General features: G+C 47.4%; 1 protein-coding gene across 1 annotated transcript in view; it reads left to right on the forward strand.

Moving 5' to 3' along the window:
- The first annotated feature begins 2,007 nt into the window (after positions 1-2,007).
- The window catches only part of Shc3 (SHC adaptor protein 3), a 123,272-nt gene continuing 103,382 nt past the window's right edge, over positions 2,008-21,897 (forward strand). The window contains exon 1 of the mRNA XM_057788037.1: positions 2,008-4,477. Coding sequence (XP_057644020.1) covers positions 4,001-4,477 — 477 coding nt within the window. The 5' untranslated portion in view covers positions 2,008-4,000. The remainder of the gene's footprint in view (positions 4,478-21,897) is intronic.

Raw genomic sequence — 21,897 nt, forward strand, 5'->3', positions numbered from 1 at the left:
ATCCACTGTTCCAGCAGGGTGCTTTCTTTGTGCTGTTATGGTGTTTTAATCCATCTCCCTTGTTAATAACAGTCCCCAATCTAGGTGAATTATGAACAAAGATATTTACTTTGGTTCCAGGGTCTGGTACAGTTGAGAGACCAGAATGGTTCATGGGCTTCTTGTCAGCAGAGTCTGAAGTGGCTCAGGCATTCACATGGTGAGAGAAAGGGAACATGTATGCATGTGTGGGTGCATGTCCGTGCACATGCATGTGTGTGTGTGTGTGTGTTTGTATGTGTGTGCATGCACGAGAGAGAGAGAGCATGCACACACTTTAGTCTTTCCCTTTTGTGTGAGCATGTGTGTGTGGTTGTATGTGTGTGCTGGTGTGCATGCATGTCAAGGACAGAGAAGAGCTTCTACTTTTATTCCTTAGAGGACAGTCATATTTTCTTTAAAAACAACTTTTCATTAGATTGCTGGGGGGCATGCATGTTACAGCATGTGTGTAGAGGTCAGAGGACAACTTCAAGAGTCTCTTTCCACCATGTGGGTCCTGGGGATTGAACTCAGGTCATCAAGGTTGACAACAACCTTTCTGGCCCCATCTTGGTTTTTGAGATAGGGTCTCATCTTGGCCTAGAACTGGTCGAGTAGAGAATGCTGGCTGGCTCCAGTGCTCCAGGAATCTGCCTGTTTTGGCTTATGCAACACTGGATCACCAGCCCAAGATCTTTTTTGTTTGTTTGTTTGTTTGTTTTTGTTTTTTGATATGAGTTTTTGAGGATTGGATTCAGGTCCTCATGCTTATCAGATAAGCCCTTGACTGACTGGGCTGTCACTTCAGCCTCTTCTGTTCCACAAAGCCACCAGTATTCAGCCACCGAGGCTCTACTCTGACCACCCAATCCCAGTCGCGTCCCAGTAGCCCTTCCACTAAATGACAGAGATTAAGTTTTCACCCTCGGAATGGTTGCCAGGATTAGCCGTCAACACGAGCATTCAGATAACACGTGATATTCAAAGCACAGCGCAGACTACGAACATGGCATCCAGATTTATCTATCCAGGCGCCCCCTGTCTCATCACTGTCGGTGGGTTGCAGGTTGGTAGCCCAGATGCTTGGGTTTTGGAGAATAGTGCCTAAAATAAGAAAGGCAGGACTCCCCAGGGGGAACAAAGGGCTCTCCTGGGCTCAGCACGTGAGCGGAGCTCCCCCGCAGGGGCTGTGGAACTCCATCTGATGCATTTGGATTTTTTAAATTTCTTTTTTCTTTTTCTCTTGCACACCAAAATAGTCATACCATTTTCCAGTTAACTGCAGTCTTACTGTATTGTATTATATTCTTGAAATATTAACAGCACACAGCAGCGAGCATATTTCTGTATGGAAATTTACACTGCCATTCATATTTTCTCACTCATTTCCCTCCGTTGGCCTCATAATAGAATTGAAAGCCTCCTGTTGGCTAAAGGGTTAATGATGCAGCTTTGGGATCCCCCTCCACCTCTCTGGAGGCTTAGCTTGCATAGATGTTTGATTTCTTTATTAGGAAAGACTTCAGGGGGAAGAGGCTAGCCTTTGACTGTGCCTTCTTTGACTGTGTCTTCTGTGTGCATTCATAATAAAAGCTGGTACATTCATGGCTGCTCCATGATGTAGAAGAACCAGTGAATGAAAGTTTGGGTACAGCTCACCTCCAAGAGAGTGGTCCTGCTTCACCGGGACCTGACCCGACTGGTCTCCAACATCCTTATAAAGCTAAATTCTCCCCTCTCTCTACACAGGCTTGTCTCTTCCTCCCGGCATTTTTGTAATCAATCTGGGCGGTGTTATTTTTTTTTTTCTTTCTCTCTTTTTTTCCCACATTGCTGTTGGATAAAAGATCCCGCCCTTGATTGAAATGGAATCTTCCACTATTGAGCGAGCCTTTGTTGAATGAGTCATCGGCGCAGCCGCTCATTGGCTGAGGCCGCCTGAGCCCAGGGGATTGCTTGGCACCGGTTGCAAGGCCCCGCTCCATTCACAGAAACGCTGGCTCGCTCGCTGGCCCTTTCATTCACACAAACAGCATCTCATTCACATTCTGTCGTTTTTTTGTCTGCTTCTAATGAAGACCACGGTTTGGGAATGGTGGGGCTGACTTGCTTCAGATTGGAGGGGGACTCTAATCACCATCGAAATCGTCCGTGGGGTGCGCATCTGCTGTTGCTATGCAAGCTAGGGGAAGGGAAAAAAGAAAGTGCGGGGTGGCTGCTGGGCTAGGGCTGCGGCGCGGTTGGAGAGCGGTGGGGACGCGTTTGCTGCGACAGGGCGGGCCTAGCTGCTCAGCGCTCCTTCGTCCTCTGGAGCCGGCCTCACCCGTGCGCCCGCCATGGGTGACGCTCCCTAAACTCCGTTCCTGGGGCTCCCAGAAAGCCTGGGAACCTCGCAGCCACCTGAGATCAGCCCTGGGCGTGAGAAGACTCAGGGTGACCTGCTAGTGTGCTAGAAGGCAAAAGCATTCGCTGGCACAGAAGTTACCAGGAAACTTTGACAGCGGTTGACTTCCCTGTGATGCAGGTTATCCATCTTAACGCATGAGGCCACCTGGCAGAGGCCACCGAGGAAGGGGTCAGTGGGTCTCAGAATCTTGGACAGACCTTCGGGGAGGCTGTCGATGTCCTGCTCTACTAAACGCCAGGAAGAAGGCCTGTGGTGTGTCATTGCAAGCCTGAGCCTGACTCCCAAGGATGAGGCCGGTTCTTCCTGTGGATTTGATGGGCAGTTAGAGCAGCCACATTTTTTTTTTTTCCTGCCTGACTGCAGGGCTGCAAAGCAGCAGCTGAAGGGACATTGACATGGATTGGTGGTGTTACTAAGGCGTGCTTCCAGGGCTTAAACACATTCAGTTGGAATAAAGCTCAGAGCTCAACCCTCTTTTTTCCCCTTTTTCTTTCTTGGCATGGATTTCTGGAGCCTGTTGCCGCTCATCAGAGAAGCACCATTCTTTTTTGGAAGTAGATTTTCAACTTAATCCTGACTGAGAAAGGCTGCTGGCTGCTGTAAATGATCAGGCAAGACCCCCTGAGCTGTACTGAGAAGAAGTTCATGTGCAGATTTTTTTTTTCGTGTGTTGTCTGAGGAATTGCATCGCCACAGACATTCGCCAGCAGACACTCATGGCTTCTCTGTGGATATGAACAAGAAAAGCAAACCACAGGAAACGACGCCTTTTGTTTTTTTTTACATCTTCACCTGATGGGCGAAGGATCCCCTCTTTCCTTTTTTTTTTTTCTGAAAAATTGTTGCTGCTTCCTAAATCAGGATTCATCAGGATTTGCCTAAGACTTCTTAAAAAGCCTTCGTCACATTTTAACGCATCGCTCGCTGTCAGACACTTCTGGGGCTCATCCTCATGAGCTTGGCAGGGGAAGAACGAACCCTAGCATGGAATAATGGGTTTTGGAAAGTTCAAGAGATCATTTGAAGGAACTGGATTTACCTTTGGCACAAATGCAGGATGGGGCAGGGGTAGGTGAAAAAGCAAAGATTGGAAGGAAATATCTGCGAAGGTAGAAAAAGGAAATTTGAGAACTGATTGGCTGTAGTTGCTGTCAGCGGGTGGATGTCGTTTTCTTCTCTCCCTCTCTCTCTCTTTTTGCTACAGGAAGTGGTTTGCGGAGCTCACCGAGCCTTTGTTGAGAAGGGTCTCCTCAGAGTGAGTCACGCTTTTGCTGGGAGCAGCCCCGTGCAGCTGGGCGCTCCATCAGCGGCAACTATGACTTTTGCAAGGCAAGCGTTCCACCCCAACCCGTGGTCTCCCGGGCCCGCGCTGCGTGTCGGTTGCTCTGCTGCCTTGTAACCGTGTGAGGGCTCGGTCGTCGGCCTCGGCTGTCCCTCTCCGGAAAAGGCTGTCCCGGGACCCCAGCTCCTTGTCCCGCTCCGGGGCCCGCGGCTCGTGTGCTATGCGCGGCAGCCCGCGCCAGGGCCGGCACCAGCAGCGCCCGGGCGGATGCGGCGAGCTCACGGAGGGGCATGCTTCCACGCACCAAGTACAACCGCTTCAGGAATGACTCGGTGACATCGGTCGATGACCTTCTCCACAATCTGTCGGTGAGCGGCAGCGGCGGCAAGGTCTCGGCGGCGGCGCCCGCGGCGACCCCCTACCTGGTGTCGGGCGAGGCGCTGCGCAAGGCGCCGGACGATGGGCCCGGCAGCCTGGGCCACCTGCTTCACAAGGTGTCCCACCTGAAACTCTCCAGCTCCGGCCTGCGCGGCCTGTCGTCCGCTGCCCGGGAGCGGGCGGGCGCGCGGCTTTCAGGCAGCTGCAGCGCGCCCAGCCTGGCCGCCCCGGACGGTAGCAGCGCGACCCCCGGGGCTCGCGCCCAGGCCGCCAACATGAGCGCCACCAGGAAGAGCCGGGCCGGCGACGAGCCGCTGCCCAGGCCCCCGCGGGGCGCTCCTCACGCCAGCGAGCAGGTGTTGGGGCCGGGAGTCACCTATGTGGTCAAGGTGGGTAACCCACACAGCTGGGCGAAGGTCCTGGGCCAGGGTGCGTGGGGGAGTCGGGACGCCTGGGGACAAATGTCCTCTGAAGCCTCAAGGTGCGGGGAACACAGACGAAGGTTGGATGTGAGGAAATGCGCCCTCCTTAGCCATCCTCTTGCTCGACAGGGCAAGGAGTGAACTACAAATGTACCTTTTGCTGGTATGTGGGGTAAAGGTTGAACTGTCTGGTCACCTCGCATAGGGCCTGCTTTCTCCAGAGCACTGGTGTTGAGGCATACTCCCGCCAGCTGACTTCACCAGGAGTCCTGTCAATGTCCCCTCTCGCTCTAGGCGTCCATCCTGAGATCATGGTCTGGCCTACCAGAAGTACACTAGTCAGACGTGGCAGCCACCTCTCCCAAGCCCCGGCGAGGGATGTACCCCAATGTCACAACTTCTGTGTCCTTCCGTGGCGGCGGGGTGGGCCATATTTCCCCTCCAGAGCAAGAACGCCCAACTTCTGGCGGTCAGGGCAGAGGCAGCCTTGCTTCCTGTAAGAGGGGTTCTAGTGTTTTACCTGGAAAGATACTCTTCAGCCCTGAACTGTCTTGGTTCAAGGAGTTGTTGGGTAATAGTAGTCTTTCCTTCAAATGAGCTAAGAGGGGGATGAGGCTGGGGCTCTTGCTCCCCCAGGCTGGAAAGGAGTTTTTCTTGCAACACAAATAATGTTAATCGTTTTTCAAAAATTCACAATGTAACTGGCAGAATTCCTGCAGTTCACAAGCATGGTGTTTAAGGTACTCAGTACAGCTCAGGTAATCTACCAACCCATTTCCTCCAGTCTGACCAGTTGAAGCAGCCACGACCATGCTTCTCCCAGGTGAGGGCCAGGAGAGAGCCCAGGGGCTTACCTCAGGTGTGGCTTTTCTGATGAGACAGAAGCTCTCCCCACCACCTGTGTTGACAAACCTGTAGAACAGTCTGGTCTGTAAGCACTAGTCACAGATCCAATTAAAAAAAAAAAACCCACATGGCGCATCTTCAGGTAAATATGCAGTATCTTGGCAGGTTGGAACCAAATCCCCAAAGGAATACGTGCTATCTTTGACTGTATAAAACACATAAAGAGAATGTGGCCACCGAAACCTCCCCCCCTCCAGTCTGCACTTGAATTTGACCTTTCAGAGATCATATTTTAGCATCATGTTTTAGCAAAAGGGACACAGTCAGCATCAAACATACACATTTGGTTGAGTTTAATCTTTAAAGGGATGAATATTGCTTATTTAAATGATATGTCCAGGGTCCAAAGAGTAAAACCAACGAAGCAAGAAACCAAACAGAAACCAAACCACGGCTACCTGGAGGCTAAACCATGACTAGAACATATTCGTTATCTCTGTTAGCTTCATAATTGCATCTTATGCTTCTGTTTGTGAAGCATTTAAGACAAACACGTGGAGCTGGGCAAAGCTGCTGGTATGTGCTAGGCAGAACACAGAGGCTGTTTTCAAAATGAGGGGCAATTCTCAAACTCACGCTTTGAAAGAACCACTTTGCTTGACGTCGGCTGTATCCGTTCCCAAGGAGCAGGTCATTGAATCTGGAATTTGAATATTCAGCCAGACAAATTAAAATGGTATTTTAGGTAGAAAAACCACTTTATCTAAGGTCTGGGCCAAATGAGGAACATAGGAAGATAGTGGTTTAGCCTAGACTCTGTCTGTGGGAACAGGTTTGAGTTATCTCAGAGCCAGTGGCAGTGCATTGAGGGTCAGAGAGCTGATTGGGCCTACTCTGAGGCTACCTGTGTCCCCAAGGGAGAGGACACAGCAGTGCCCCAGGGATCCTGGCACATGGAGGTGAATGGTACCAGTCATTAGTGACCTGTACTGTCCTCTATTGTCCCTGTTGTTTAGCGTCTATAAACAGTGGTGTCATGTGAACGCAAGCCCAGAGGTGGTCCCTGCATCCCTGCAGAAGTCTGAGCTCACACAGAAAGAAACCCAGACATTAAAGGAAAAGTGCAGTCCTGTGTGCATGTAGCCTTCAGCTGATCGAATGACCCTCTGTTGGCACACACGAGCAGATTCCCCACATTGCCATGTTGAATTTTAAAATGACTTGTTTTATTGAAAAACTGAAAATCTTTTAATTTAGTGTTACTGAGGAGTGAAGGATTCTTCTGATGCCTTCAAAAACCTGCATTTTATAACAGGAACTCAGTTCTAAAATCTGAAGGTTTGTAGTTTGCAAAACTCCTTAATTCCATTTGATAAAATTCTGTTTTCCAAGTTCAAGGCAGTCCCTGATGCTTTCCAGCTTTCTGGAAGATTTCTACACGGCATCATCACAGGTTTTCTGCAAGAAGTACCTAGGGGTAGATGGTCACGGGATGCTGTACACAGCAGTGATAAGACTCAGATACTTCGGCTACAGGACAGGGGTACTGTACATACCGCAGCCTGATGGGTATTGGCTGTTGACACAACATCAAAGCATTTCTTCAGCAGCTGCTGACATTTCCAGTGAAGGATGGAAAAATGAAACTGAGAAAGTTCTTGACCAGAGGAATTCCAAGCTAACAGCACATTTAACCTGTATTTTCAACTATCCCTGCCTGCTGTTAGTTTACCCCCCCATTTTTAAAAAAAGTTTTCCTTTTTCCTTCTTCTTTTTTTTTTTTTTTTTCGAGACAGGGTTTCTCTGTAGCTTTGATGCCTGTCCCCGGAACTAGCTCTTGTAGACCAGGCTGGCCTCGAACTCCCAGAGATCCGCCTGCCTCTGCCTCCTGAGTGCTGGGATTAAAGGTGTGCGCCACCACCGCCTGGCTCCTTTTTCCTTTCTTGAGACAGGGTCTTAGTATTCCAGGCTAGATTTGAACTTACTGTATAGTCAATGATGACCTTGAACTTCTGACCCTCCTACCTAATTCTATGTGGAAGATGCAGGTGTGTATAGCCCTCTCAAGTTCATGGAGATCCCCTGGGGCTGGGGATCAAACTTGGGGCTTCCAGCACCCTAGGTAAGCACTCTGTCAACTTAGTCACAGCCCCGAGCCTGCTGTTAAATAAGGGCAGAGGCTTATGTACTCAGGAGGGCTCAGGTTTAGACTAGGGACAGCCGGGCCTCACTGGCAACACTGTAGCCCTCGAAGTAGCCCAGGCACTTGATCAATTGTGGTAGCATAAAAGAGAAAGAACAAGAAACCATACCCCAGATACACATAGCAGAAAATTCTAGCAGCAAAGAACCATGAATAGTGTCATTACATGTCTGTCTAAAGTTTGCTTTCTGTTTGTTTGGATGTGACAGTCTGTAACACGCTGGGGATGAAGGAGCATTGCTCGGCAGTGGCTCTCCTGCGTGTGGTGTGACTGCCCTGTGGATCGTTCAGGCTGCTCCTCCTTCTCCTCCCTGGTTCTAGGGAGACTTTAGGAAGGAAAGTCAGTCTGAGCCTGGCCCTGAAGAACCTGTGAGGACACACAGGCCTTGGGTCCGGTTTTGGAACTGCTTGGCAGAGGCTAAGACTACAATTGTTGGGTGTGAGACTGTGGTGTGCCCCAGGCCAGCCTTCGACTCCAGTGTGGTCCTCACACGAAGGGCTGTTTAGAATGTAGACTTTAAAAGGCCAAGAGGGGTTGATGTGCTGAGCAGTGAACACATTTAGGGCAGGCCCAAGTGCCAACGGTCAAAATAAGACAATCCAAATGATGAACTAAGGCTCAAGGCTCCTGTGCAGAGCTGAGCATGCCGTGATTGCCACTCAGGGAGCTGGCAGCTTAGGTTATTCATAGGTCCTGCTGATAGCTGTATTTCAGCTTGTGGGTATTACCCTTTTACTGGAATGAAGATGACGAGCTTCCTGGAAATTTCTTCCCCCAGTATTGGACATTGAACCCAGGGCCCAACATATGCTCAGCTAGAGTTCTACCACGGAATCCCCAGGGCTAGAGGAGGTTTTACCAACTGAGAAGGAGGAGTTATTCCCTGGTATTTGGGACTGGTTTTCTTCTGGAAAAAGGACTTGTTTTTTTTTTTTATTTTATAAACCCTTTTAAAACAATTTTATTTCTCTGATTAATGAATCTGATGACATCTGGGGTGTGTGAGCCATCTGCTTTATTCATTAATCTTCTATTTATCTTTATGGATATTTTTATAAACTAATTTTATCCTGAAATTTGTTCTTAAATTTTGATTGGACTCATCTATAAAGATGTCCTTTCTTCCAGCTCCTCTTTAGTAACTGTGACTGAAGTTCATAGCAAACAGTCACTACAAGTCCGTTTTAGTGTGTCCATGATGCCTTAGGCAGTGGAATAAATCGAATTTTGTTTTAGTTCTGATGAGTTGAACTTTAAAAGTTGTTTTCCCTTAAAGTCTCTTAATAACCTTGTAATGTATAGCTTGCAAGAAAACATTGCCTAAAACATTCGAGCAATATCTTTACAAATTCTCATGGCATTACTGGCTAAGTTCTTAATTTGATCTGGAAAATGTGTCCTCTCTCATGTGATGTAAGTATTGATGTGTAAACTGAACACACCCTGCCACACATCCATATCTTACGCCCCACTGCAAAAATATATACACATGCCATACACCACACATATCACATAGTATATACTTTACATCCTACACACACAGACACACACTACATAGATATATACTCATACCACACATACTCATACACACCACACCACACATACAGAGTACAACCCCATGCCCCATGTAATTACAAACACGCACATTATTATAACCAATTACCACATACACACCACATATCATGTATAAAACATCTATACATCTTACATACACAATGCACAGATGTACACAGATGCCAGATACCACACACATACCACTTTATGTCCACATATCTCCATTTTCTCATACACTGCAGAGCTATACATACACGCCACAAGTACACACCACACACACCATGTTCCATAATACTCTCACACACACATTGCAGAGACACACACACTTCACTACACACATATATACACCACATACATAAATACACATCTCACACATCACACACACCATATAAATATACACACATGTCATACACTACATACAGACTCATATCTCACATCACTATGCCATGCCCCTCCCATTGCATAGATATATACATGCTACACATTGCACACATACACACATAGCACATATCATATACACACACTGCATATACACAAATTCCACATCTTAATCATATACAGATACACACAATACATGTCACAAACATATAATCCTCATCCTGCATAGATACACACATGCTATATACCACACACACAGACACATGACACCCTCCATACATACACAAATACACTGACTGCACAATGCAACACATCACACATCATATACTCAGATGCATATCCCCACTCGCAGACATCACATACATACATACCCCTACCCCCATGTATCATATACTCACACACATACATACCCCTTTCTGCCTCTGCAACCCATAGCCGAGCAACCAATGGTATTTAAATTGGTGCTATTTTCATTCTCGTTAGAAAGTAGCAAATGTCTCATTTCTAGAAATTCCCAATGACCTCATATGTTTCATCTGTATTCACGTTTAAGAACAAAGTCACCCTGAACAATAAGCTACCAGCACGACTTTGTCCTGTACAAGGCAGTCCTCTGCACTGGGTTTTGCCTTTACACAGATGACTCATTTTGAAAGGTTCTATGTTAAATACCCTTTAAGCAAAGCCCTGGTGACAGGGAAGTTGGGTTGTCTCACAAGCTGTGCTGAACTGTGGCCTTGGCTTAGGTTATAGTGCATCAGAGTCTGAGGCTGGCTGGTGAGAGGCAGAGCTACTTGGTGTGGGCTTGCATGGTAGTTCATCTCTCTGGATATTACTGTGCCTGCTTTGGAAGTTTTATCATTGGTAGTCTTTAAAGCCAGGAGGCTGGACTGGTAGAAATGTTGACGTCATGATTGGGAGGGTTCTGGCTCCGATATCTAGCCTAATTGGAAAGATGGATCTGTGACAGGCACTGTACCTTTAGAAGGGCACTTGCCTGGGAGGAAGAGGGCTGGACTGCTGTGCCAGAGCAGACACCAGTGCCAGCTTGAATGAAAAAGGATGGCAGGGATGAGAGGGGAAAGGAGGAGCCAGCACACTCGTGAAAATGGATAAGGAAAATGTGGAATTATTTAATTCATAATGAAATGGCCGGGTGTACATACTATCTGGAGAGGAGGAGAAAACGTATTACCACATAAAACCTTGACATGTGCTGGATAAAACCAACTGATCAGGTAGGAGACATTCAACACAGGACTACAGAGTGGGAGGATGTTGCCCACAGTGTATGTGTGTGTGTGTGTGTGCACTAAATGGATGTTGACCATGGGGTGTGTGTAACTGTGTACTAGAATGAATGTTGACCACAGTGTTTGTTACTCTACTAAAGGCTGGATGCTGTGTGTGTGTGTGTGTGTATGTGTGAGAGAGAGAGAGAAAGAGAGAGAGAGAGAGAGAGAACTCTAGGGTCTCTAGGGTAGATAATGACCCTGGAGTGTGTATGGCTGTACTATAGGAACTGTACTCTAGGGTAGATAATGCCCCTGGAGTGTGTGACTGTACTCTAGGGTAGATAATGCCCCTAGAGTGTGTGACTGTACTATAGGGTAGATAATGCCCCTGGAGTGTGTGACTGTACTATAGGGTAGATAGTGACCCTGGAGTGTGTGACTGTACTATAGGGTAGATAATGCCCCTGGAGTGTGTGACTGTACTATAGGGTAGATAGTAACCCTGGAGTGTGTGACTGTACTATAGGGTAGATAATGCCCCTGGAGTGTGTGACTGTACTATAGGGTAGATAATGCCCCTGGAGTGTGTGACTGTACTATAGGGTAGATAATGCCCCTGGAGTGTGTGACTGTACTATAGGGTAGATAGTGACCCTGGAGTGTGTAACTGTACTCTAGGGTAGATAGTGACCCTGGAGTGTATGGCTGTACTATAGGGTAGATAATGCCCCGGAGTGTGTGACTGTACTATAGGGTAGATAATGACCCTGGAGTGTGTAACTGTACTCTAGGGTAGATAGTGACCCTGGAGTGTATGGCTGTACTCTAAGGTAGATAATGCCCCTGGAGTGTGTGACTGTACTATAGGGTAGATAGTGACCCTGGAGTGTGTATGACTGTACTCTAAGGATAGATGCTGACCATGAACTATGACTAACTGCTTGCTAATGTTTGGCGTTTGTACATGTGTGGTGAATACACATGACTTCCCATGTGATTCTGGTAATGACTGGTTCCAGGTTGTAATTATCGCTTTCCTACAGTGGCAGAAAACAACTCATTTTGTTCTACTTTGATTTCTTGTCACCTTCTCCCCACCAAAGCAACAACACCGACAAAGACCCCTGTTAGGTTCATCTGCCTGTGTTCACATTTTCTCCCGAGTTTTGGAATAATTATGAATGGTGCTAATCAAGCCAGTTGGGGGGACTAAGGATCTCCTTTGGATCACTTGACCGCAAGCAATGTTTCAAGGACTGAGATCTGACTTTCTGCATAGCGTATCTTCATGCTTACTAGGGGGGTCTGGGGGCTTCTTGACTCTCCTGTCCACCCACAGGAGATGGCTGCTGCTGTTCTCTGGAAGCTCACATCTTCCTTGTTCCAAGCTGGTGCCTCTTCAAGGGATCAATATTCAGAACTTGCTGTGTTGAAAGCAGCAGCTTGTCAGATTCATCGGTACATCAATCCCAGGATTCCAGGCGTAGGGATGTATTATGCTACTGTGGGGTGGGGTGCCATAGGTACTGAGGTCTGGGTTTCTAGCTGTGACTTGCAGATCTTATGAGAAACTGCCCACACACCCCAAACCTTCAGAAGAGGCATTTCGAAGAGCTAGCTTGAGAAGGGGCCCTGCAGTATCCATGAGAGCTTCTGGGTTTCTGATCACCTGGTAGCCACGTGAATACAATGGAAACCACTCAAAGCCATGATGTTTTGAGGGAAAAAAAAGTTTAGATAACTCATTGTTCTTGTGCTGAGGCTTCAGATGTGAAGTCACACAAAGGTCTCTTCTGAAGTATGTTCTTGTTCCAGAGAGGAAACCTACACCACAGTCTATGTTCTCTTCTTCCTGTTAAGGTGGTAGAAAAGAAGCAAAGAATTCATTCAAAATTGTGTGTGTGTGAGAGAGAGACAGAGACACAAACACACACACACAGACAGACAGAGAGAGAGAGAGAGAGAGAGAGAGAGAGAGAGAGAGAGAGAGATGGATGTCTTCCTCAGTTGCTCTCCACTTTAGTTTCTGAGATAGGGTCTCTCCCTGAACCTTGAGATCATTGACACCACCAGACCAGCTGGCCAGTGAGCCCCACATCCTCCTGTGTCTGTCTTCCCAGCCCCAGAGATTACAGGTATATGCTGCCTTTAATGGTTTTTATTTCACTGTGTGTGCTGGAATCAACTTCTGGTCTTTGTGCTTGTGAGCAAGTGCTTTACCATCTGAGCAGCGTCCTGGTCACCATCCCAGGTGTGAAGTTTACTCTGCCCCAGGTTTTCACAGTCCCTGAAGTTTGGCCTTCATCTGGCTTCACATCAGCCACACTCGGCTGGGGTCATTCTGTGGAGCTCTGTAGGCACAAAGCCGGTCGTTGCTTGACAGTCTAGAGGTACCTACTGAGAATAACTTTAATACTATCGCCTTTTACTTTGCAAATGTTAAATATTTCTACTGCCACTATCCCAAATAGAGGGCTCCTATTAAAGAAAATATGTTTAAAATCAGAATAACTCTGATGTGTTTGTTGTCTCACAGTAAATTTACAGTGACCATGAATGGAAAAGCTGCTGAGGCTGTGAGTGACATCTTTCTTTTCAGCAGATTATCTTAGGTATTCTGTCATAGTAAGGGGAAACTGACTAACATGCAAAGGAAACTGTGACTAGGTGTGTGTGTACGTGCGTGAGTGCGTATGTGCATATTTGCACATACGCATGGAGACCAGAAGTTAATGTCAGATATTTTCTTCAGTTGCTCTCCACTTTAGTTTTTGAGACAGGATTTCTCAAAGAACCTGGAGCTTGCCAATTCTTCAAGAAAGCCCTAGGGGTTCTCCTGAGTCCACCCCCACACTGATAGAATTACAGGTACATTCTCCTGGGGTATTGGCCTCAGGTCTTCATTCCTCATGCTTGCATGGCCAACACTTTATCAAGTATTGTCTCCCCGGTCCAGTGTTCCAAGGTCTTTACAGAACCAGAAGCCTGAGTCCTCACTTCCTGAATGTGTCAAGGTTCCGATGCCGATTGGCACCTGGAGCAGCCTGCGTGTCCTTCCTGGCATTGCCACACAAGGAGTAGCAAGTGCAGCAGCAGGATACACGACATCACATGTGTCAGAGGGACAGGGTTGCCCTAGGCACCCAGGAAAGAAGAATGTGTCTCTGCCAAGGTGTGTGACCACTAAAATGGAAATACCATGGTCTTTCCCTCGAATTTCAAATATTCATAGGAACGATACTTTATAGATAAAGTTGCATTTTAAGATTTGCGCTAGTGGCACTCTGGAGATGACTCAGTTGCTGAAGTATCTCTCCTGGTAAGCATAGAGACCCGAATTTGACCCAGAATTCACTAAAAAAGCCAAGCATGGGGGCATGTTCTTGTAATCTCCAGTGCAAGGGAGGCAGAGATAGAGGAATCCTTGAGGCTTGCTGACCATACAATCTAGGCTTTTCAGTGATTTCCCAGCCAGTGGAAGACCTGATCTAAAACAAACAAACAACACCAGAAACAGGGCTGGATGGTGCCTGAGGAAGGACACCTGAGCTCTGGTCTTATACACCTTCCTACCATGCTCCTGCAAACACATAAGCACACTTACGCACGCACACACGATGTGCTCTTATGGAATGTTCAGTAAAGTTTTTGATGGGTGTTTTTATTTGACTTTCACCAAATTAAACAACAGATAGTAAGCACTATCAGAAAGTGGGACTAGTCAGAGGTGGGCCAGAGTCTGGGATGCTGAAATGTCTACCTACCTCCCAGTGTCTATGCCCATCAGTAGGAGGGAAGTTGGTGGCCCGTTGCCTGCTCTGCCCTCTCCACCCTCCCCTAAGGCCAGGGGATTTGGGTCCTCACGGGTCTCAGAGGTGGAATGACTGCTTTGGTTAAGGACTTCTCTGTACAAGAAGGTGATGGCGGTTCTCTCTGAAGAAAAGAGCTGTGGTTCTTTTCATCGGAAGTCACACCTCCTGTAATGAGTGTAACCTTTTTTGCACAGTGACATATTAACTCAGGTGGGAGGATTGTTTTCCTTGTGGATGCGGGTCAGTTGCTAGAGCCAGGGCAGTGTAAGAGAAGTGAAGAAAATGACTACCATTTCCCAGTGAGGCAAACTGCCAGGTGTCCCTCGGGGAGGGCTGGAGCCACACAGCCCTCCCCCATTCACTCCAGGATGTAGATGCATTCGGGTGCGGAGCAGCAGAGCTGCTGTGGGTTGTCACTACCATGACCACGTCCAGAGGATAGCGTTCACAACACTGCTCCCTATTTTCTGGCATTTACAAAGATTTCTTCCCCGTCTTCTGTAACATTCCAGGGACCATGGATGGAGTGATACAAACGTACCACTCAGGTCCAAGAACTTGACGGGCATTTATTCTCAAAACCTTAACTAGCTATGAGTCTCTGTATCAACTGTTGCCCCGTGTAAAAAGAAGTTTCTCTGGCCAAGGTTGAGAGCACTGTTCTGAGTATAGACGTAAATATTTGAACAGTAGTTTGGCAAAATGACCACTTAGCAAAACAATAGGAGTGGGTTCCCTCAGGAGCCTAGAGCCTCCTGAACCATGAACTTTTGACCAGAGTATTAGTAGTCAGGGTTCTTTAGAGAAATAGGACTGATACAATGACTATCATTTATCTATCTGTCTGTCTGTCTGTCTGTCTGTCATCTATCTATCTATCCATCTATCCATCCACGCAACTATCTATGGATTTATTAGAAAATCTTACAGGTTGTGGTCCAGCTAATCCAACAATGGTTATTTCCATATGGAAAGTCCAAGAATCAAATAGTTGTTCAGTCCACGAGGCTGGACGTCTCAGCTGGTCTTCAGTATGCACCAGAATCTTGAAGAAGTAGACTCTAGTGGCAGTAAAGGGGTAGACTTGCCAGTGAAAGCTGGGGCAAGGAGTCAAAGAGCAAGCTCTTCCTTCTTCCATGTCCTTTATATAGGCTGTGGCCTAGATTTAAAGTAGGTCTTCCCACCTCAGATGATCCAATCAACAAAAATCCCTTGCAGGTGTGCACAGTAGCTTGGGTGGTAGCCCATTCCGGAAGTTACCCAGTTGAAAAGAAGAGCCATCACAGTCAGATTTATGGTACTAGGCCTGAATCTCTCCTGTGGAACTGGCCCATCTGGGAGAATTCTGACATCCCTTTGTAGATCACAGAACCCCTTGCTGTCCTGTTCAGTCTCCTGCTGTCTCTGGTTAGGAGTCTGGAAACAAGTTTGCTAGTAAGAAGAACAAAGCTGCCATGGTTGACTTTTTCTGTTGGGTGAGCAGCTGTGTGGAGAGATGGGAAGAGCCAGCCACGATAGGTTCACCCCGAGGTGCAGATGGCAGGGGGATGCACTGCAGCGGCTGGGAAATGATGGGTGTCCACTGTCAATTGCTTTTGCTTTTCATGGTACCATACAGATGTGCTGGTTTCCTCCTTCAGTCTCTGTTCTAAACACCCTGTCCTTCCTCTAGTCCCTTTAAGCCCTTTCTCCCTTTCAGCCACCCGTTTTATTTGTATTTTCCCTATTCCTGTGTGTGTGTGTGGTGTGCTTTGTGTAGCTTGTACTGTGTGTTGTGTGTAGTCTATGTGTGTATATTCATGTATGTGCTTGTGTATGTTTGTATTGTTTGTTGTGTATGGTGTATGTGTGTGTATACATCTGTGTGTTTGTGTATGCTTGTATCGCGTATTGTGTGTATTGAATATGCTTGTATTATGTGTTGTGTGTATTGTTTGTGTGTGCTTGTATATGCTTGTATTGTGTGTTGTATGTATTGTATGTGTGTATGCATGCATGTGCTTGTGTATGCTCTATTGTGTGTTGTGTATATTGGTGTATTGTATGTGTGTGTATGCATGTGTGTGTTTGTGTATGTTTGTATTCTGTGTGGTGTGCTTGCGTGTATGGGCTTGTGTATGTTTTCTGTTGTGTGTGGTTGTGTGTATTGTGTATGGCATACGTGAGTGTATGTGTATGTATGGGCTTGAGTATGTTTTATTGTGTGTTGTATGTATGTGGTACATGCATGTATTAAGCAAGGATCCTTAAAAATAAAAATATATTAAAAGGACATTTTAGGGATCAGCTTATTCGGTGTTGTCCAAGTAGTCCAGAAATGGTTGTTTTCACTCTGGAAAGGCTGAGAACATGGAACATTCTTGGAGGGTTGCTGGGAGATGGAGGAAGCCGGGTTCTGATATGGGTGAAGGAAAGCAGCAGCATCAGTGGCAGCGGCGGCGGTGGTGGCACCGGCAAGGTAGATCGTGAGCAGGGTAGCTGAATTGGCAGGTAGACGAGAAGCAACGCTTCCTTCTTCTACACCTTTCTATCTGACTGCCACCAGGCTGTGACCCTATTTATGAAGACTCTTCCCACTTCAAACAACCTTATCAAGAAAATTTCTTCACGAGAATGTCCAACAGCTTATCCCTGAGTGGAGTCCACATCTGGTCAAGTCGATAACCAAGCTCAGTCATCCCAGCGCATCGGGATGTGAGCGTGCACACTCCTGGGCAGGAGAGCAGATGTCTTTTTCATTACTCTGTATGGCCCTGAGACAGGGTCTCTCACTGGACTGGAAGTTTGCCCTTTGAGCTAGGCTCAATGTGAGTTCGTAGGATTCACTTGTCTCTGCCCCTTTCAATGCTGATGTTATAGGCATAGGCATCCATACCTGGCTTTTTGTGTGGGTTTGAACTCAGGTCCTCAGGCTTGTAGAGCAGGAGTCCTGTGCTGATCCACCTCCCCGGTCCCTCACCCCCACCTCTTCTCTGGTTCACATCCATGTGCAGTGCTTGGCTTCCCTTCTGTTTCATTTTTGGGTTGTAGTTTTCCTTTAACAGTTTTCTCTTTCTGCCCATCACTGTGTTGCTTTGTCAATGTATAAATTAGTGTTTCAGTTCAGTGGATACTCAAACAGCTCCCGCTCTGTGGGCAGGCAGTGCTAGGAGTTAGGTATAAGCTGATGAATTAGAGTCGCTCTCTGTTCTGTCGTATCAAGTGGAGAGAGGAAATGAAATGCCAGGGGCCTATACTGGCCCCAGGCATGCTGAGATCAAGAAGGGTTCTCCTGTTGGGGCATGGTGGTGCACACCTTTAATCCTGGCACTTAGGAGGCAAAAGCTGGCAGATCTCTGTGAGTTCAAAGCCAGCCTGGTTTACAAAGCAAGTTCCAGGACAACCACGGCCGTTACACAGAGAAACTCTTCCTTAACAACAACAACAAAAAAAAAAAACAAAAAAAACAAACAAACAAAAAAAAAGGAATGGTTCTTCTGAGGGATGATGTAGAAACAGTCTAGAAGATGATGGGGTATGTGTGCATAGGAGCCAGTACATGGGGGAGTGGAGAGGGAAGAGGAGGAAGAGAGGGGAGTAGAAGAAAGAGTGTGTGTGTGCAATACAAGGAAGGAGTCAGAATCAGAGCATGGTCTCCTGGCTGTGGCAGGTAGGGGAGTGATGGGCTGATGGGGCTGAGCCAGGCCTAGAACTCTCTAGGCCTCCGTAAGTGTAGCACAAAACCACTGGAGACCCAAAGTCCATTCCATCCTGTGCGTGGAGAACTGATTGGAAAGGTGGGAATGAAAGAAGAGGCAGGTGGAGAGGTAGCTGGGGAGGACCGGGGAGGGATGTGATGGTAAAGTACTTGCTGCGTAAGCCTAAGGACCTAAGTTGAATCTCCAGCATGCACAGAAAAGACTGTTTGTGGCAGTGTGCTCTTGTGATCACAGAACTGGAGAGAGAGAGAGAGAGAGAGAGAGAGAGAGAGAGAGAGAGAGAGAGAGAGAGATCCCTTGGTGCTTGTTGGCGGGCCAGGCTAGTCCACTTGTGCTCCAAGTCAGTGAGAGACCTTGGACAATGAAAACACTTGTCTCAAAAAATAAGGTGGATGACTTTTGAGGAATAACATTGAGACTGACCTCTAGCTTCCACACACATGTGCAGACATGTGTACATGCACCCCACCCCATCCTCAAGAAAGCTGGTAGCAACTTGGACCATAGGTGAAGGTGCAGCCTTGGTGTGTGTTGGGCACTGTGGGGGCAGCATGCCATCTGTTTCTATCTCATGGGCTTCTTAAGAGCAGCAGTGTTTCAGACTAAATGACAGCCTTTCCCTCCAGTACTATTCTTTGTCAGTGTGCCAACGATAACCCCACTTCCAAATCAGAAACTTCCGAGTCATCCCCAAATACTTCCTGCCCCAAGCACACGACATCTGTTCAGGCACAAGGCTGTTATTTCTGCCCAACGACGCTTCAAATGTTCTTCCTGTCCTTTGCTTTCATCCTGATTCATGTGCTCATCATGCCTTGGTTATTGCAAACACTCCTGGGTGTGGCTAACAATTGCTCTGGGAGCTGTTATCCTCATTAGAGGAAAGTGTGACTGTTTCCCAGTGTGCACAGCAGCCAGATCCACGGAGCAAAAAGTCCAAGTTTCCCTGCCCTGCCTGGCTGACCTGATATTCTCTCTCTCTCTCTCTCTCTCTCTCTCTCTCTCTCTCTCTCTCTCTCTGTCTCTCTCTGTCTCTCCCTCCCTCCCTCCCTCCCTCCCTCCCTCCCTCCCTCCCTCCCTCTCTCTCTCTCTCTCTCTCTCTCTCTCTCTCTCTCTCTCTCTCTCTCGTGTGTGTGCACTTGCCACCTGTGCAGACACATGTGGATGTCAGAGATGCTGACTTTTGGTACCTTTCTCTCACTGTAGTTTGGCTAAGTTGACAGTCCGGCAAGCTCTATGATCTTCCTGCTCAGCTTCCCAAGTGCTGGGGTTACAGGTATGCACCTCTGAGGCATGAACTCAGGTCCTCAAGCTTGTGTGGCAGGCACTTTACCTGCAGAATCATCTCCCCACCCCTGCCTCGCCCTCGGAAGCATTTTGCCCGTGTGTGTGGGCACGTTCTTTCCTATTCTCACCACTGTGGGGGCTTTTCGCTGTGGTCATCAGATGGAGGCCACAACTGTGCCCCAACCTACACCACGAATCTGACTGTGTTCCAATGCGAGAGGCCACTTTCACAAGTGCGGGAATTTCCCTAGTTGTCTGTTCACAAATACTATCTGGAACGGTTCTTGAGTTTCATCCGTGCGTTCCCCTTCAGCATCTAATAAGGTAAAACACAAGTTTTAAAAATCACTTTCAGCTAATGCGACACATCATTCATCTTTCTGAAACTCCTGCCTATCTTCTCATCGCCCTAATTAAAACAAAAGCTCTTTATTTTCCCCTTGGTTACAGAATTCAATTAAAATTCCTTATATGAGAACAAAAAAAAATCTCAGTTTGGCTCGGTTTAGCCTGAGCCCTACCTCCTATCCCCTGCCTCCCTGAACTCTGTTTACACAGAACAACCTCCTTTCCCTTGGTCTCTCTGGGCTGATCTCAGACTGCTCCCCTCTGAGGGCCTCCACTCTGTCTCATCTCAACCTTAAAGCTTCCAAGACTAAGCTCAAATTAACGAACGCTCTCCCTGGTCTCTTGTGCCAGCAGTTGGTGCTCATTGTCTGGGTGTCTACAGCTCTAAGTCTTTGTCCTTGCACCTGCCATTTTAGTCCATATGGGGACTGTACCCAGTGCTTAGCCCAGGGTCCCTGAGAATCCTCAGTGGACTAAACAATGACCACTTCTAAAGAAATGGTAATCTAGAGAGGACTGTTCCGTGCATGATATGAGGCCATGGCTTGCATGATGTACTAGAGTTGTGTGCTTGTGTTCTCTAAAATTATGTAGAAATCTTAGGACAATGGCATAAGGAAGCAGGGGCTTTCAGAGGTAATTAGATCCTGAGTGTGTAAACGGCACTGGTGCCTTCCTGAAAGGACCCCAGAGAGTTGCTTGACACTCTCTATACCTTATATCACAGTCATTCCTACACCAGACATTGGCTCTACTGGCACTTTACCCTGGGCTACCGCCTCTAGAGGTACGAGAAACACATTTGCTGTTTAAGACACCAGGCTGTAGTCTGGGGTGTGTTTGTCCTACCTACCTTGGCTAGGTAAGGTTAGAAGTCATGGATTGTGGGAAAGGGGTCAGCCAGGTGCCATTATCTCTGTTTTGAACAGCGGAGACTGGGTAATTTACAAATGAAAGTTTATCTTTGCTCACAGTCTGGAGACTTGAGAGACCAAGCTGGGATGACCGAAAGCAGCAGGGTAAATGGGCATGCTCAAAAGAAACAAAACACAATGCCATCGTTCTCCAGAGTAATGCTTTCTCTTGACATCACACCAGTCCTGCGGCAGTGAGGATGTTCTCCTTATTGTTGGCTGGTTCTGCTCCGTTCCCGCGTGCTCTCTCCCTTGGCCCACCATGCCTCTTAACAGGACCATCACTAAAGAGCACCTGATCTGAGTTTCAGAGGGGACAATTCATACACAAACTGCAACATCCATCGCCTCCCAAGCCTCTCATAGGCAAAGGGTGGCTAACATTAAAGGACAGAATGACAGAGGTTGTAGTAGTGTGTGTGAGAGAGGACAAAAGCAATTGGTTAAGAGATTGATGGAGGAGGGCATTAGGAAGGTAATGCCAGGGGCTAGAGAGATGGCCCTGGTTCACAGTGCATATGAGGACCTGAGTTCTGTTGCTAACACCCGTGTTGGGTGGCTTACAATTTGGTAATCTCACCTCCAGGGGATGTAATACCCCTTTCTAGCCTCCATGGGCATTCATACTTACATGTATATACACATGCATACATACAGAGATAATGCAGACACCCCCCCCCATACACACATCTACACAATTACTAAAATCTTTAAAAAAAATAAAGTAAAAAAAAAAGAAGTAACTCCGAGGGTTGGGGAGATGGTTCAGTGGCCAAGAGCAGTTGTTCAAGCATGACGATCCTCGTTTGAAACCTAGAACTTGCATCAAAAGCTGAGCATGGCCATGGGCACCTATAGCCCTGATGCTGCTGGGGACAGAGACAGGAAGATCGCTGGATTTTGTTGGCCGATGACCTAACTAGAGGTTCAGTGAGTGACCTTGTCTCAAAGCCATAAGGCAAAGACAAACAGCAGGATATCTGACATCATCCCCTGGTCCTCATGACACAGATACAGTCATCCTACCCGCCCATATGTGTGTGTACCACACAGACAGACAGACAGACAGACAGACAGACAGACACAGACTACACTCACACACAAACACCTC

Source organism: Chionomys nivalis, chromosome 13, assembly GCF_950005125.1.
Source record: "Chionomys nivalis chromosome 13, mChiNiv1.1, whole genome shotgun sequence".
NCBI lineage: Eukaryota > Metazoa > Chordata > Mammalia > Rodentia > Cricetidae > Chionomys > Chionomys nivalis.